This window comes from Mus pahari, chromosome 8 (genome assembly GCF_900095145.1).
Source record: "Mus pahari chromosome 8, PAHARI_EIJ_v1.1, whole genome shotgun sequence".
Taxonomy (NCBI): Eukaryota; Metazoa; Chordata; class Mammalia; order Rodentia; family Muridae; genus Mus; species Mus pahari.
Window position 1 is genome coordinate 103,696,009 of NC_034597.1, and position 17,007 is coordinate 103,713,015.

At 36.6% G+C, this 17,007-nt stretch overlaps 1 protein-coding gene across 2 annotated transcripts in view; it reads left to right on the forward strand.

The window, feature by feature from the left end:
- Positions 1-14,412, forward strand: part of Gpc5 (glypican 5) — a 1,281,045-nt gene extending 1,266,633 nt beyond the window's left edge. For both annotated transcript variants that reach the window (XM_021203557.2, XM_029541860.1), the window contains one exon: positions 12,071-14,412. In XM_021203557.2, coding sequence (XP_021059216.1) covers positions 12,071-12,228 — 158 coding nt within the window. In that variant the 3' untranslated portion in view covers positions 12,229-14,412. The remainder of the gene's footprint in view (positions 1-12,070) is intronic.
- Positions 14,413-17,007: the final 2,595 nt, after the last annotated feature.

The window sequence follows — 17,007 nt, forward strand, 5'->3', positions numbered from 1 at the left end:
CTGCTTAAATTCATGTTCTGTCTTCCTTCAGTGATGGAAGTATATGATGGACAAGGATAAACCAAATCCTTTTTTCCCCCAACTTGATTATTTGTTACGGTGTTTCATAATAGTAATAGTAACCTTAATATAGACTATTAGTATCTTAAAATAGATAGTAGAGCTTACTGTCTAGTGTGGTGTTGAACTGACAGCCGTAACAATACACTATGTTTTTTGAGGTCCCTCTGGAGTCTCTTTGAATGGCAACTCTTAGGAAGATATAATATACCTTACAATGGATTCTTATATAATATATCATGTCTTCTGGAAGCAGAAGTTTCAATCCATGTAGAGTATCTTTGTTTAAACTGCTTTTAAATTAACTTATAAACTAGGGGATTTCCACAAGGTTTCTTCACGCGTCTTTAATTTTCACTTACCCATTCCATTGGACCATCTCATCATCCCAATGCCATGGTCTCCTCTTAAACATGTAATCTTGAATAATTGGGATCCCTTGCCTTATTCTGTTCATAACTGGGATTATAGGAATGTATAATCTTACTAGGATATCTTTTAGTTTTATAGTAATCAATAGCCTTTTATTGACAAGTTATACTAGAATTGTGGAAATATTTCCATTTTGAAAAGCTCAGATAATGTTTCGCGAAAAGTCAGTAGAAATTCGAATAGTGGGCCAAAATTTATTTATGTGTAGTATAATACTATATTTCTGAAAGATGTGGAGAATTATACTTAATTTATCATTGCAAAAAATAAACTACTTTGATTTTCCATATTTAACAATAAGTATACTTTTGTTTCATGATAGAACTTGGGAAGAATATTGTTTGCATTTTGTATTAATTACTTTTTTGCTCTTTTAATAAAATACCATGACCAAAAGTGACTTATGGAAGAGTAACTTTGGCTCAGGGTTCTAGAGTGGAAAAGCGTATCATGGCACAGTAGAAATGGTCACAGGCAGCCTGGCTGGAAGGCACGAGAAAAATCCTCAAACTCAAACAAACAAGAGACAGTGAACTGAATGTGGATGAAGATATAACACCCTCAAAGTCCAGCCTCAGCAATACTGACCCATGGCTTCCCTAAAGGTCACCACCAACTGGGGAACAAGAGTTCAAGCATGTGAGGTCTGGGGACATTGATCATTCAATCCAGTAAAGAACTTTCCTGTTCCTGGTTCTTTTCACTCTGCTGTAATCATCTATCCAGTTCTTTAAGTTTGCCTTACTGATGATTAAGGATCTTATCAGAAACAACAAACATACATCTGATCTGCAAAGTGCTTAATTAAAATAATTACAATGATGCTGCTTTTATTAATAGCCTTCTTGTGGAATTTCTTCTGGAATGAATTTTCAAGTAGAATCTTATAGAATTCATGTTTGTATAGCTGGTAATTAATAAAACATATTAACGTATATTCATTAGTTATATTATCATCACTCATAAACTGGGCATAGTTGTAGGAATATATACATGATCTAGAAGTATTCTTATTATTGATGGTGAAACTTATTTTTTGAAGTAGAGATTAATAAAATATTATCAGTTATGTTAATAAAATTATAAAGATATCCATGCTGCCTCAGTTACTTTGGTGACAATATTGACTTAAAATAGTATTACAAATTAAAATACTAAAATTTTCACTATTTAACCACAGTATAGTAGCTTTTTGTGTTAACCAAAATAAACTTTTTAATGCAACCTGGAGTCTGATTGCTCTCATAATAAGAAGACATTAATTTTACAGAGTAATCATGGAAGGTAAAAATACACAGATACATTTATTCTATACCCCAGAGCAGAAAAAAGCAGCCACTGATTACTCTGAAAATTTAAACTCAATAGATGGTATAAGGATGTTTTAGAAAAAGGGGCCAATGTTTTTTACCACTTCTCGCTTCATTTTAAACTAATTACTAAAGACCATACTTAACAAGAGACATTACCTGACAAAATGTGAAGAAAATTATATTGCTGACTGTCTTTGTCAATTTTCTATTGGTAAGAAGAGACACCATGATCAAGGTAACTAATAAAACAAAACGTTTGGTTGAGGCTTTGTTTACAGTGTCAGAGAGTGAGTCGGTGGCTGTCGTGGTAGAAAGGATGCCAGCATGGGAGCCCAGCAACAAAGAGCTGAGATCTTATCCACAAATTGTAGGCAGAAAGAGAAAGAGACCTGGTCCAGTATAGACTTTTGAAAACCCACAGTCCATCCCCATCGACACACCTCTTCTATGAAAGCCACACCTCAGGACTCTTTCCACCAACTGGGAAGCAAGCCTTCAAATGTATAAACCTGGAAATTTGTGTCATTCTCATTCAGACCATACAAGCAGCTATGTTTGAGTGTCTGCTGACAGATGACAAATAGTAAATTAGGGATTTAATACCGGATCTGTCTTTGTCAGGTTTACTATTGCTATGACAAACTCCATGACCAAAGCAACTCGGGAAGGACAAGGTTTATTTGGCTTTCACTTCCACATTGCTGTTCATCACCAAAGTCAGAACAGGAACTCACATGGGGCAGGAAGCAGGAGCTGATGCAGAGGCCATGGAGGGATGTTACTTACTGGCTTGCTTCCCCTGGCTTGCTCAGCTTGCTTTCTTATTGAACCCAGGACCACCAGTCCAGAGATGGCACCACCCACACCTCCACCATTGATCACTAATTGAGAAAATGCCTTACAGCTATATCTCATGGCAACATTTCCTCAAAGAAGGCTCCTTTCTCTGTGATAACACCAGCTTGTGTCAAGTTGACACACAAAACCAACTAGTACGAGTTACAATTAGAGTGACTGAAAATGATTATTAAGGTACATAACTTGTGGGTTTGTGAGGAGGCATGGTGAATAGGAACACTTGCTATGCAAGTTCAAGGGCCAAATTTCAGATCCACAGCATCCACATGAAAACCACGGTGCAAGGCACATCTGTTACCCCATACGTTTGACGAGGGTGCAGGAAGATCATTAGGTTCAGGGGCCAGCTGGCCTATCTGAAAAACAGCCAGCTTCACGTTCAATAAGAGACTCGTCTCAAGGGAATATGCAAAGGAATAATACAAGACATTGTCTACTATCTTCATTTAGCCTCTACATATATATTAAACAGACACGTGAGCCTCCTACACACATACATAAAACACAAATATTCTAATGTATCTGCATGCTATAAAAAGAAGTAAAAAAATTTCAGTAAACTTCTAAGTGTTTCCAGCTATGTATTTTAATGAATATTAAAAATTCAAAGCAAAGCACTTAAAGAATTAATATAGAATGCATCCATTATACATATATTTAAACATAGAGGATTAATGAAACATAAAGGAAAAACAGCCTAATGGAAATCAAGACAGAATAAACAAAACGACCTGTTAAACTGAAAACACAATCAGATAGTAAATCAGATATTAAAATAATTCAGCAATCTGAAAGTAAAATTAAATATATCAAAATAATAAATGTATTTCAGGGTTTCTGGATATGGTAACAAAGCAAAGTATAATAATAAAGAAAAGATTGGAGGCTTGGAAAAAAGTGTTCTTTGAGCAAAAGCATTTCGAAAAGATAACAGATGTTATTATAATAATAAAATACAATGTGGATTAGAGTGCTGAAAAAGATAATGGTGATCATTATAAGGGAGAAAGATTCACTGTAGAGGTGACAATTCTGACTCTAGGATTGTTCGCTGCTCTCAAAATGAACACATATATAGTTAGTGTGGGATTTAAACAAAAGCTACCCCATAACTGATTCTTTAAAGTGATGAAAATTAGTAAAGTTGTATGTGGATTGGAAGCCTAGATCCCTGTAGGGATTCAGGCGAGAGAGGGTGCCACTGCCTACTGGCTGTGGCTGCAGTCATTGTCTTGACATGTTCCATGCTGCCTTGTGCACTCCTTATCAAGGAGGAAGACGAGATGCCCTGGTTAGTAGCTTTCCTAAGAAGAACCCAACACACCCAACCAACTTTGTTGTGTCTCATCCATTTTTGGGTTTTCCTACTCTAGTTTAATTTAATTTGTTGTAACAAAACACACTCACAAAAAGTGATTTACAAGCGAACATATCTACTTTAATTTACTACTCCAGATAGTTGCAAATTAAATTACAGTTCCTTCGTAGTTCATGACTATGAGTAAGTCATGGTGGCAGGAAATTGGCATAGCTATCGCTTTGCAATAGCAAGAAAAGGTACGTGAAAAAGACATGTGGATGTTTTGTCCCCCACCCCTTCTAATATTGATCGAAGTATCCACACTATGGTCCTCCTTCTTGAGTTTTATGTGGTTTGTGAATTTTATCTTGGGTATTCTGATCTTCTGATTTTATCTTCTGGGCTTCTGGACTAAGTGGAGTAGAGACTGAAGAAATGACCACCATCCAGAGACTGACTCACCTGGGGATCCATCCTATATAAAATCACCAAACCCAGACACTGTTGTGGATGCCAGCAATTGCTTACTGACAGGAGCCTGATACAGCTCTCTCCTGAGAGGTTCTGCCAGTGTCTGATAGAAGTGGATGTTCACAGCCACATACATTGAACTGAGCATAGTGTCCCTAATGAAGCAACTAGAGAAAGGACCTAAGGAGCTGAAGGGGTTTGAGGCCCCATAGCAGGAACAACAATGTGAACTAGTCAGTACCCCCATTGCTCCCAGGAAATAAAGCACCAACCAAAGGTACACATGGTGGGGCTCATGGCTCCAGCTGCATATACAGCATAGAATGGCCTAGTCAATGGGAGGAGAGGCCCTTTGTCCCCAGTTCGGGGAAATTCCAGGACCAGAAAGTGGGAGTGGGTGGGTTGGTGAGCAGGGGGAGAGGGGGATAGGAGGAGGGTGTTTTTTGAAGGGGGAAACTAGGAAAGGGGATAACATTTGAAATGAAAATAAAGAAAATATCCAAGAAAGAGAAAGAGAAAAAAAAAACGATATATGGAAAAACTGCAATCTTCTAACCCAAGGAAAAATCAACTGGAGGGACTAAGAGAACATAGTAGACATAAATATTCAAGGCTGAATGTTTAAGTAGAGATAGTGGGGACCCACTTATTAGAGGACCAAAATCAGAGGCTATGGGGATGGATCTGGTAAGCACACTTTCTGCAGTAGCCTAAGGATGTTTGTTTATGCAGGTAAATTGCTAGATATGGCCATATGAACCTGCTTCCAAAAGGCTGGGAAGGTGATGCAGAGACAGGAGGATCACTGGAATTTCCTAGCCAGTAGCCTAGCTAAAATTTCTTGAATTCCACATTTAGGAAATTTCTTGTCACAAGGAAGTAAAAGACAGGCAAGTAGAAGACATTTCCTCGTCTTATCACAAGTTACCTCTGCACATACATAGACACTATGCATGATGTACTACATACATAGACACATTTACCCACATATACACCATACATACCTTCCATAGGCACACACACACACACACACACACACACACACACACATACACACACACCACCTACACAATAGACAGTGATAGTCTTTTTCCACAGAGCATGGAAGACAGTTTCACCAGAACAGCTTCTTGATTGATTATATGTTCTGCGTACCAAATAGGACACCTCTGGGCTGTATATCAACTAGGCATGTTCAAGATGCTACAGGACTATCAGGCACCTGTGCATCCAGATACATTGCTTATACTCTGATCATAGAAACCTATAGAATAGCCAATGGAAAATTAAAAGCTGACTCAATATTGTACAAGATACATATAGCATATTAAACAATTCTCTTGTCATGTCAGTAAGGAAGGGGTTCTGGTCAACTTACTTTCATAGGAAGAGGATCTGAATAGAAGTCCGTAGCAACTTTATTCTGAAAATTTGTGTCAATTTTTCCATAATGGATTTTTAATACTATATTACGACTTCTTAGTTCATATCTAATTTTCATTTTTATTTTACATTCAAAGTTACGTCAATATAATCTTGGCCTTTATAATGAAAGAAACAGGCTTGAGGAAACATTTTTTTCTAGTTTTAAATTTTTCTGCCTTGGGTTATATTTGTCCATGTATTAATTCACAAAATTGTTACTAAACACTTACAATGTCAATAAGATAATTAATGAGGGAATTCCTACTTTCATAGAAACGTGGTGATATCTGATTGAGCTAAAAGAGCCTTAAAGACATTGCTAGCATATATACAAATTCCACCAAAATCCATTTACAAATACATAGTTATTTTTGAATAGTTCTTAATAAATAAATGTATCTCATATTTTAACATGGTTTCATATTTCATATGATATCATTTAGGCACATAATGGCTAATAATTTTCACTAGCTTATACATTTTCTGAACAATTGTATGCATATTTTCATATTTTTTCCCACAGACAAGCTTTATAAAAGTGGAATTACTATGTCTGGGCAAATGTACATTTTAAATAGTTTTGATACATATTGACAATTTTCCCTAAAATAAGGCAATTTCCCTAATAATATACTCTGCTGTCTATGAACTGAGCAAAATTAGAACACCTCGCTGTATAAAAATGTATATTTACCTGTTTTCCAATAACTTACTAGTCTTTTTTTAGGTCAATTTTTCTTGTAATTACCCTTAATTTTCTTTTGCCACTATATTATCAAAATGTGTAGGTTTTGTGTAGAGGGCTAGAATTTTATTTTTAAAACACTATTCACTCAGTGGACTATGTGGTCTGTATTTTCCCCAGTGTGCAGTGTGTCCTTTGCTCTTCTAACAAAAAGCATGTCATGTAGAAATTATTCATTCTTTAGAGTCAAAGATATGAATACTTGCTTCATACATTCAGCCTTAACAGTTTATAGGATTTTATCTATAAATAAGTAAAAATATAAATGTATTCTTTTTATTTACATTTTCATTGTTATATTTTAATTTGTGTCCCATAAAGATGTTACAATATATTCTCTTTTCTAAACAAAAGTACTCTCATTTCAAAGCTCTTAAAATTCCGTTGTCTTATAGAATAGCTAAAGTTACTTATGAATCTATGCTCTGACAAACCAGAACTTTCCTGTCAGGTCGATGCTTTGAATGAATATCCCCATGAGTATGGTGCTGGGGTCAACGAATGGCTCATACCAATATTCATCCATGGCCAAGAGACTTTAGTAAATTGTTATTTATAAATCTATTCCTAATGTTTAGAAGGGAAGGCGATAATTAAGCAAAATACATTCTGGTGTGGGACGGAACTTCATTATTCAATTACCATTTACTATATCCATTTAAGCCACAGTATACAACATATATAAGGTGTCATGATTACATGTTCTATCATTAGTAGAACCAAATTATCTTGATGCCAATATTACTTTAGTATTGAGCTCAAATAGTGTTCTGTAGCTATATTTTCAATATTTAAATCTTCCCTTCCTTTTCAGAATTTTGAAAAAGGTTCCTAATGTTCAACTTTCGTTTTAGTTTTGTTTTGTTTTAGTTTTTTATATTCACCAAACTGTGATATCATGTTCATTGCATACTATGTACTGAGACATCTCTGAAAAACAATGTCTAGATTTTGGAATACGTCAACAAATTGACAACTCAAGACAATTTACCTTGTTTAAAATAACTTATTGTGAGGCAGTCTTCATGACTTAGTGAAAATTGTAGAAATTTTATAGTTTATAAATATATGAAAAGTGGGTGTATACAGAAAAAAAAAACCTCATACCCCTTACCTCAGTGAAAACACCTATGTATTCATGACAAAAATCCTCCAAACATCACGTCATTCATTGATCACCAGCCACATGTCCTCTACCTCGAAATATTTCATGCAATTTGACTAACAGAAAAATAGCTATTCCAAACATCAATGAAGAAGAGAACAAAACTGAATCTGGTTTTTTTGTTTTTTTGTTTTTTGGGGTTTTTTTTGGTTTTTGGTTTTGGTTTCTTTGTTTGTTTGTTTTTTTGTTGTTGTTTTGTTTTTTTCCGAGACAGGGTTTCTCTGTGTACCCCTGGCTGTCCTGGAACTCACTTTGTAGACCAGGCTGGCTTTGAACTCAGAAGTAAGCCTGCCTCTGCCTCCTGAGAGCTGGGATTAAAGGCGTGCACCACCACGCCCTGCTATGAATCTGTTTTCAACATAAATTTTAATGTTAGTGTCTTATGTCTTATACAGTGCAGAGTCTGTGCCATGGAAGATCTGAACCCACCCCAGGCTCACACTTTAGAATTTGAAATCCACCTGCACTACTCCTAGGTCCTCTACTTCCTCAATACAAACTGGTATAGCTTGCATACTTTATGGGAATTACCTGAGTCCATGTATAACTTCCATAGCAAATTATGGTAGATATCTCTAGATATGTTGACATACTTTACCATCACCTTAACAGTGACTTCCCTGAACATAGTTCATCACTAATAGGTCCTTCATAGCACCACCTGTCAGAAAAATACTCAAGTTTCAAGGTTTAAAGTTCTATTTAACTTTCCATGCCTTTGTCATTCTCCAACTAGATTAACAACCACTAGAGGAAAAAAATATGGATTTATCAGTACATTTGCATACTGCTATTCTGTACTAAAAAGGTTATTCAAATTTTACTTTGTGTTTATTTAATATATTAATGTATTATGTTCTAGAACATTTTTTCTTTTGTGAGTCTTTGATTAGCTTTGACATAATTTCCAAACTTAATTAAATTTCTTTAAGAAAACAATTATAGTACTGTTTGCTTTTTCAGCAAAATATGTGACTTACAGAAAGCAAGGCCACGTTGTAACTGGATTGATTCATAACTATAGCTGTATTTAGCATGTGCACATATTATTTTAAGGACATAAACCTTAAGATTCTTATGTTAATTAATGGTACACCTACCTCAGATAATAAAACATGGCTTTGGGTTTAAAGCAGTGAAGACCTTGTCTGACTTGAGACATCAGATCAACCATCATTCTGCTACATGCTAGTCAATGGTTGTAGGGCACGTAGGACCTTGATACCAGACAGGCATGGCAGGGTTGAATGAGCTCAAACCATGGGAGTCTCAGAATTGAGACGAGAAGGAGTGGAGCCATTCCCTGCCTGCCTCCATCTGATCGGGATAACATAACTACAGACACCCTACCGAGAAGACCCTGAACACCAGGTCAAGTAGCAAAAACACGTGGGCTTCTGTGGAGCAAGTAGAACCGAGCCACAAGAGAGAACTAGTAAGGTCAAAGCAAATTCAAAAACCCCAGTAAATCTCATAATTCAGAATGGTGTTAGATCAGCTCCAAGCCAGACGACCTGTCCATGACACCCCACCAAAAGGACTGTGACAAATAATCAAATAGCATAAAAACCTACAAGTCTACATTCTAGTGAGGAATCTAGATCTGCCCAGATTGTTTACCCAATGAGCTTCTTTTCCTGAGCTTCTTTTCCCGCAATAGGCATTTAATCTGATTCACCCTTTGTAAGACGTATTCATTCACATCCACCACGAATAAAACAAGTTTGGACAGCAAAGACCATCTCCTTCCTTAAGGATTGCGATGGGGAGGCCATAGCCCTAAAGAGCCTTGCCTACATCTCCAGAAGAAGGCTTCTCTTCAAGTCTTTCCATACATTTGGCACTTACTCAGAGCCAAGCCAGATTCTACCCCAGTCCCGGGCTCAGTGCTCGCCTACAGACTCCCATTCTCAACTCCTCATAGTCCCCAGTGGCATCTGGGTACACAGAAGTTCAAGAACTCTGTCCCAGCACCCGTTCCAGATCTTGCTTTTTTGCCCGGAAGAACATGGACTGTGACCCCTATCGTAGACTACATTCTGTCTTTCCTGAGTGGCATGTTGGCATCCCAGAGGTCAGGCTACAATGCAGACTCAAAGAATTCTCCATGCTAATGAGTTATCTACATAGTATCCTAGAATTCATCCAGTGAGCTTCCGTTCCTGAATGTTCCTTCCCATGAAAGGTACCTAATCCCTGGTTCACCCCAATAAAGTATATGCATTCTCATCTTTCATCAAATAAAGCAGAATGAACAAGCAAGAATCACCTCTTCATCAAGGATCACTGCACGGGGTGGGGGTAGAGAGTGCTTGTAAAAAGCCCAGCCTACATTGCCTACTAGAGTCCCCTTAGCTTCCTCCTAAGCTCTAGCTCAGCAAAAGGTTTAAAACCGTGACGGAAATATTCACATTTGACTGCCCTCCCTATAAAAAAATGAATTGCTAGTTTATTCATCTTGCCTAATGACACAGAAGGGCAAAACAAGTACCCAAACAATGAATAATAATGTTTGAACTCGGGCTGCAAAATCAATACATCAGATCCATGGAGCTTGCTTGGTCTTAATGCTCTCATCCCTGAATGCAGTAGGGCTTACCTTCTGAATTATATATGTGTATTGACCTAATTACATAAATATTGAATTTTCCTTATATGAGGACCTTTTTTTCCAGTCTCAGTGTAATTATGATGTCAATATTTGTGGCTGTACTAACACTGAGTTGAATTCTGCTCATTGTGATTGATAGCACTATGTCATGAGACAACTCAGAGTCACATGGCCTTAGAACATTGGTGACACTAGATAATGAGGGACAAACCAGTAATTCCCTGGGTGCGTCACACTAACACCACCTGAAGAAAGCAACTGGTTCATTGCAAGTCATTATGGACCATTCCCTACCCAGCCTGTCAGAATCCATAATGCAGAGGAATAACAATTTAAAAGTAAGTAGAGGGGCTGAAGAGGTGGCTCAGCAGTTAGAAGCACTGACTTTTCTTCCTGGGGTCTTGAGTTCAATTCCCAGCAACCACATGGTGGCTCACAACCACCTATAATGAGTTCTGATGGCCTTTTCTTGTATGAATGAAAACATACTCATATACATAAAAGTAAATGGGTTGGTTAATTCATCTGCCTTTCTTTTTTATAGTTAGATCAAGTGCTTTAACTCTATATTCCATTGGCAGTGTTCCTATTGACAAGTTCTCCAATATACTGGTAGATATCTATATTGTTTTCTCATTGCCTCTATGTGCACATAATGGCTGCATAATTCATAGCTTTGTGGATATTATAATAATATAATGGTGTCCTGTATCTGTTCTCATATGTGAAATCTAAACAGTCCCACTTATAAAGATGGAGGGCAGAAGCTGCTTCCAGGGATGTCTAGGGCTTCTAGGGCTTCTAGACTTATGGCTGCAGAAGAAGTGTTTGTTAAACAGGACCATGTTTCAGAAAGGAAGCAGAAAATGAAGGCAGAAGACAAGTGCTTCAAACATAATGCAAAAGATTAAGTATAGCTCATAATACTTTATTCTACATTACATTTCGAAATTTGTAAAAATGTAAATTTTAAAACCTGAATACAAAACTAATTCTTTCACATTGTTCTTTATCATAGCACTTTATACTGAGTAAATGTAATTAATAATAAATTTATTGAAAAATAAAAATAAGTATGTAAAAAGCCCTATGCTTTCTTTGTTCTGATATGAGGTAATATCTAGAATTTCAACTTTATTTTTTTTAATTTTTATTTAATCTTTTTTTTTTACACTTGAGATTTTATTCCCCTTCCAGCCTTCCCTCTGACTGTTACACATCTCATACCTTCTATCCTCCCCTCCCCCATCAAATTAAAGTTCAACTTTAAGCAGTCTTATTTAATTATATCCTCTTACCTAGTTGCATTCTCATGAGAAAATGTGTTACCAGTTCTATAGTTGATGCAATGGAAAAAGCAGTAATGGAATATCTCAGAATATTTTATTTCACTAAATTTCTTTGCTTCTTTACCAATCAGTGACATTACAGAAATATTCTCAAAGAATTTTCTTAGTCAAAAAAGATTTTGCTTTGCTCTTAACAGCATTTCTGAGGTTGCCTATATAAAAATGTCATTTGTACAATGTGGTTAGGGCGGGACTAACTGTGAAGTGTAAGGCTTGGAGTCTGGGTGAAAACAGAGAAGCTTATACAAGCAAGAAGACAGTGGCATGAGCTTATCAGTTTTAAGAGCTATCTGAGGTTTGCATGCCCCACATCACTCTGTGCTTTCTTATTTGTCCTCCAGGGATGCCAGACAGCATGAACTTCAGTGATGTGAAGCAAGTCCATCGAGCAGACCGTGGAAGTACTCTGGATACAACTGGTGCTGGATGTGCGTCAGGAACTGAGTTTATGGCACTCCCTCTGATGGGGACACTCATGTTTCTTCCCTGGCTTTGGTAATGAAGCTCTCAGTCAAGACATACCTTACTGGAATCTTGATTTGTCCCTTATCTCCTTATGTCTGGAACAGAAGAACTCTTTTAAAATAACCATTGAAATTAGGGAGAGGTGTGTTATTTTAACTTCTTAGATGCCAACTGGAGTGTGTGTGATAGTCTCTTTCAAACTATGCCTTCTTGGCACCTAACTTAAATCTTCTTAAATTCTAGCATTAAATCTAAACTGTGAAAACTCAGAAGTGACTTTTAGTAAGAAGGCTTTGGTGTATTTGTAATTCTGTTCTGCTTAATCAAACCCTTTCCTTTTAACACTGTGAATGTTGACATTTGAGGGTGTGTTGGTCAAGCACAGAACACAATACGTAGTATTTCTTAAAGAACTTGGAATGAAAATAACATTAAGTCAAAGCACACAAAGGCAAGTATTCTGCATGCTTTTTAGGGGATTCTTTCATTTTTTGCAAGTTAAATAAAATAGTTACTACAAGTCTGTGAGTTATAGAGTAGATTAGCAGGGCGATTTCACATAAATTCACTGAAGGAACTTGATAATGTTTTACACTAAACCTCCTCTACTGGGCTAAGTAACTTAGGGATGTCCATGTGATGTTCCTTTACATGTGAAATGCACTGTAGTATTATGACTCTGTTCCTCTCTTGTCTTTACCTAAAACAACTAGCTATGTCAGAAAGCACACTTGTATACTCCAATAAAGTTGTCGATTATTTGAAGAGAAACATCAAAGATTATTATGGTCATTTTTCCTAACAAAAGTTTATTCCTACTTCATTTGTTTTTGAAAATGTTATTTGCTACTTTGTGAAGAAAGCATCCTATGGAGCAAGCAGTTGGCTATCCATGCATAAGGTCTGATGAATGTTTTCCTGTGAGTAATAAGAAAGAGCACACAGTGTGCAAGGCTTTAGTTTTCTTCCTATGTTCTCAGCAGGAAGGTCCCTAATCCACCATCCCTAACTTCTCAGTTGTGATAAGTTGCCTCAGCAGATACTGATAGGATACGTCTAAATCTGCACTTAAGGAGGAAGAGACTAGTCAGCTTTTATTAAGAAGTATCACGTCCGGCTGTGGCCAGGAAATATATTCCATACAAAGCAAAGGAAGAAGAAAAGGAAATGCTGAGCTTCTTAAGCAAATAATCCAAAAGGATTTAAAATGACCTCTGACAAGGGTCACGCAAGGCTCAATTCAACAACTGCCCAGACAGAGGCAGAATTAATAATAAGAAAAAATACATGATAAACCTTGGCTCGCTAAGGTTCTCAGACTGGGGATTGGAGAGCTGTCAGCTTAAATTACAATATTTTTAACTGTTCAAGTTGGTTTTAGTGTCTATTCAAACGTGCTTTAAAGCTGGAAACAGCAATTCACTGCTGATTCTGTGTGATTTTCTTAGGCTACTGTTCTAGGCAGGGATAATTAGGCCTTGACCCTTCATCTGCATTCACCACACTCCACAAATTACAAAGTTGAGCCTACTTTTTTCCATGATTTTGTCTCCAATCTCAGCCCTTTACTCAGATCACTGTCTCGGGAAAAAAAATAAAATTTAATCACTCATATACTCTTGCTCCTGTTGAAGTTAGTTTTCTATAGAGAAATGTCTGGCTCCCCAAATGAGGGGAAATTAATTTTGAAAACCAACAAGCTGAAGAGCATAGTTCAGGAGTTTTAGATGTATATTGACAAAATTACTTGGTTGAAGATAATTTGGGGGCATTACGGGAATTGGATGAGAGCAGAGAAGTAGCACAATCAATAGAATTGGTAGGTAGATTTTAGAGACTACATTTTGTGTTCTCAAATGTGTGATGTCTACCTCCAGCGATGCACTTTGAGACTACACGTGTCCTGACACTGCGGTGAGAGTTCAGAGCCCTAGGATATTTTCAGAATTTCTTTCATAGCCTCGGGCATCATTTTTAGTATTCTTGGTGAGGATATCCATCCTTTAATATCCCACTTGGTGACATTTTATACTTATACAGTGCTTCATGGTGTACAAAGTTCTTTCAAATAAAAGCATCTTGCATGACCTCCATTACTCTCAAAGATGACTTGATTTTTATGCAAACAAACAAACAAAAACCAACACTGAGTTTGCTTTACTACAGTTCCAAATTGCATCAGAGCGTTTTCTATAAACAATACCTTAGAGGGTTTAGCAATGACTTAATGTAATCTCAGTATGTAAGAGATGAGAAACGTTTCATTTCCATGATGACTTAAAAAATATCAAAATACTGCATTTTGTACTAATATTTTTTATATTGAATAATTTTTACAAATCCCTGATTTAATCTGAGCCCTGAGTGAATTTTTATACACATTGAAGTAATCACACAATTCAGTGCAGGATTGAGAAGTGTAGCTCAGTACAATATACCTGAGGCTCTGAAGTCATTCCTCAACACCAGAAATTCCTAAAATCTATATACAAAGTATGCGTTTGTGTGTATGTGTGTGTGTGTGTGTGTGTGTGTGTGTGAGAGAGAGAGAGAGAGAGAGAGAGGGAGAGAGAGAGAGACAGACAGACAGACAGACAGACAGAGACAGAGACAGAGACAGAGAGACAGAGAGACAGAGAGAGAGAGAGACTAAGAAAGAAGTAAAAACCAATAACAAGAGGCCTTAGATTTTGGCTGAGTGTTTCCCATCTCTAGAGGAGGGGTTGGTTAGGAATCATAGATAGCAATTACTTGCCCATTATTCTGCATAGGCACAGCGATAAATGAGTTTATTGAATTTACTCATATTCTCTTCAGAAATTCCAATAACATTATCATCTATACATTACTAATGAGAGGAGATGGGTTTAGGGACAGTATGGAATTTGTCTGATGCCATGCAACTAATGATCATATAATTAGGTTCGTACATTTGATGCCTTTGTAAAAGCTTTTCCTAGCTCAGGAGCAGCATTGTTCCAGAGCAATAGAGAAGAAACACAGGTGTTTAACAGCAAAACTCCCTAGGATTGTTTAAGTTTCTAAACAAGTGTTTTTAAACAAAAGTACAATTGACTCCAGAATTCATCATTGTCAAACTTCATGTCTGTCTGGAAGCATATTGAAAAGGAACAATATACATGTGACCTTCTTGTTCAAAATATTTCTCATCTTTTACATACTGAGACCACGTTCAAATTCTCCACATATACCCCAAAAATCTGCTGCAATGTAAAAGAGAAAATATCACATCTATAACTATCTTGAAATCATAAAATTTCTTTTTTGTTTGTTTGTTTCCTGTGATGGGAATCATTTTTTCATCAGTGGAAACACAGGAAAAAAATAAAGAAGAAAATTTAAAAGGGGGAGCAAAGGAGGAGTGGAGGAACTGAGGGAGAAAGAGCTGTGTAAAGAAGGGAACGGGAGGAGGGAAGGGGAGAATGGCGACAAGGAAATGGGAATCTTGCGTTACTATCTGGATCAGCCTTTTCATTCACAGTTTCTTCAGGAGCATCTTGTGCACGTGTTGAAGCTGGCTGGGCTTTTCTCCTTAATAAAGGGCAGAAGTTAATAAGATATTTTCCCCAAATATTTATGTTTTCTGAAGTGATCACTAAGGATACTTTAGGAAGCACTAAATTAGGTTATTGTTTTCAGACACTTAAGTTATTGCTTTATCTCCAGAATCTTCAAGTACAGTAAAAATACTTCCTTCTTATAACATGCATTTACCCTGGACTTTCTTATGTGGTAAGAAATTCACACTGTGCAATGAAGTCATTTCCCCAGTATTGCCAACTGTGCATTCATATACAATTACATGGGTTATATTAAAGAATAATAATTAATATTGTTATGTATGTCTTTGGGCTTATCAATATTTTCTTCAAATGCTTATTATATGTGATGCATTTCTAATTAAAATATTGATAAAGCACAATTTGCTGACTGAAAGGGTTTTTTTTTCTAAGGTTGAACAGTAAGTGATTATTTTGCTCTTACTATTATTTTTAAAATTAAGGTATAGTGAAACACTATTTCTAAAACTTTACTTCCAAAAGAATTAACATTTTCACATAATATAATTCATGCACTCCTAGCTGTGAAACAATAACTTATTTGGAACAGAGTGAGCTGTGAATGTTAGTACATATATTTGCAGATGTGTTATTCGAGATTCTTTTCTTCCATCTTGCAACATCTTATAATGTGTTTTGTCAAGAAATTTAGGAGATTACAAATTGTGCCTTTCCAATCAAGTTTGTCCTTAACTGTAACAAAGTTCAGGGAGAAAAAGATACTGCCATTTGAAACAGAGAATTAAAAACGACAGAGGATCCCAGAAAGTCAGAACTCCTGGAAAGAGAAGGAATGGGTGAACCATGAGCATAGCTCTGATAATTTGGTAATCAAATTTTGATTTTGTGTGTTTTCATCTGTACTGTGAAAACCACTGGTCTAGGAGCATTGAAGAGTGGAGGAGCATAAGAAGTCTTCGGATTTTCTTGATGACTCATGCTACAATGAGTAGCATGAAACAGAAAAAATAGAATGGCAGAAGTAAGTAAATAGACAACATTGCAAAATAAATGCAAGAAAATTCTGTGAACAGTATCGTGTTTTCCAAAACAGCCTGTTCCACAGTTGTGGTCAAGGAGTTCCAAAGGCCACTTAGCAAGATCAATATAAGCTGTGTCTCCCTTGTGCCTGCACATATTCCCTCTTACAGTGATTTTCTTTCATTTGTGTCATTGTGTGTATGTCTTCCCTTCTGTAAAAATGGAGACAAACTACATCAGTTCCATGAAAT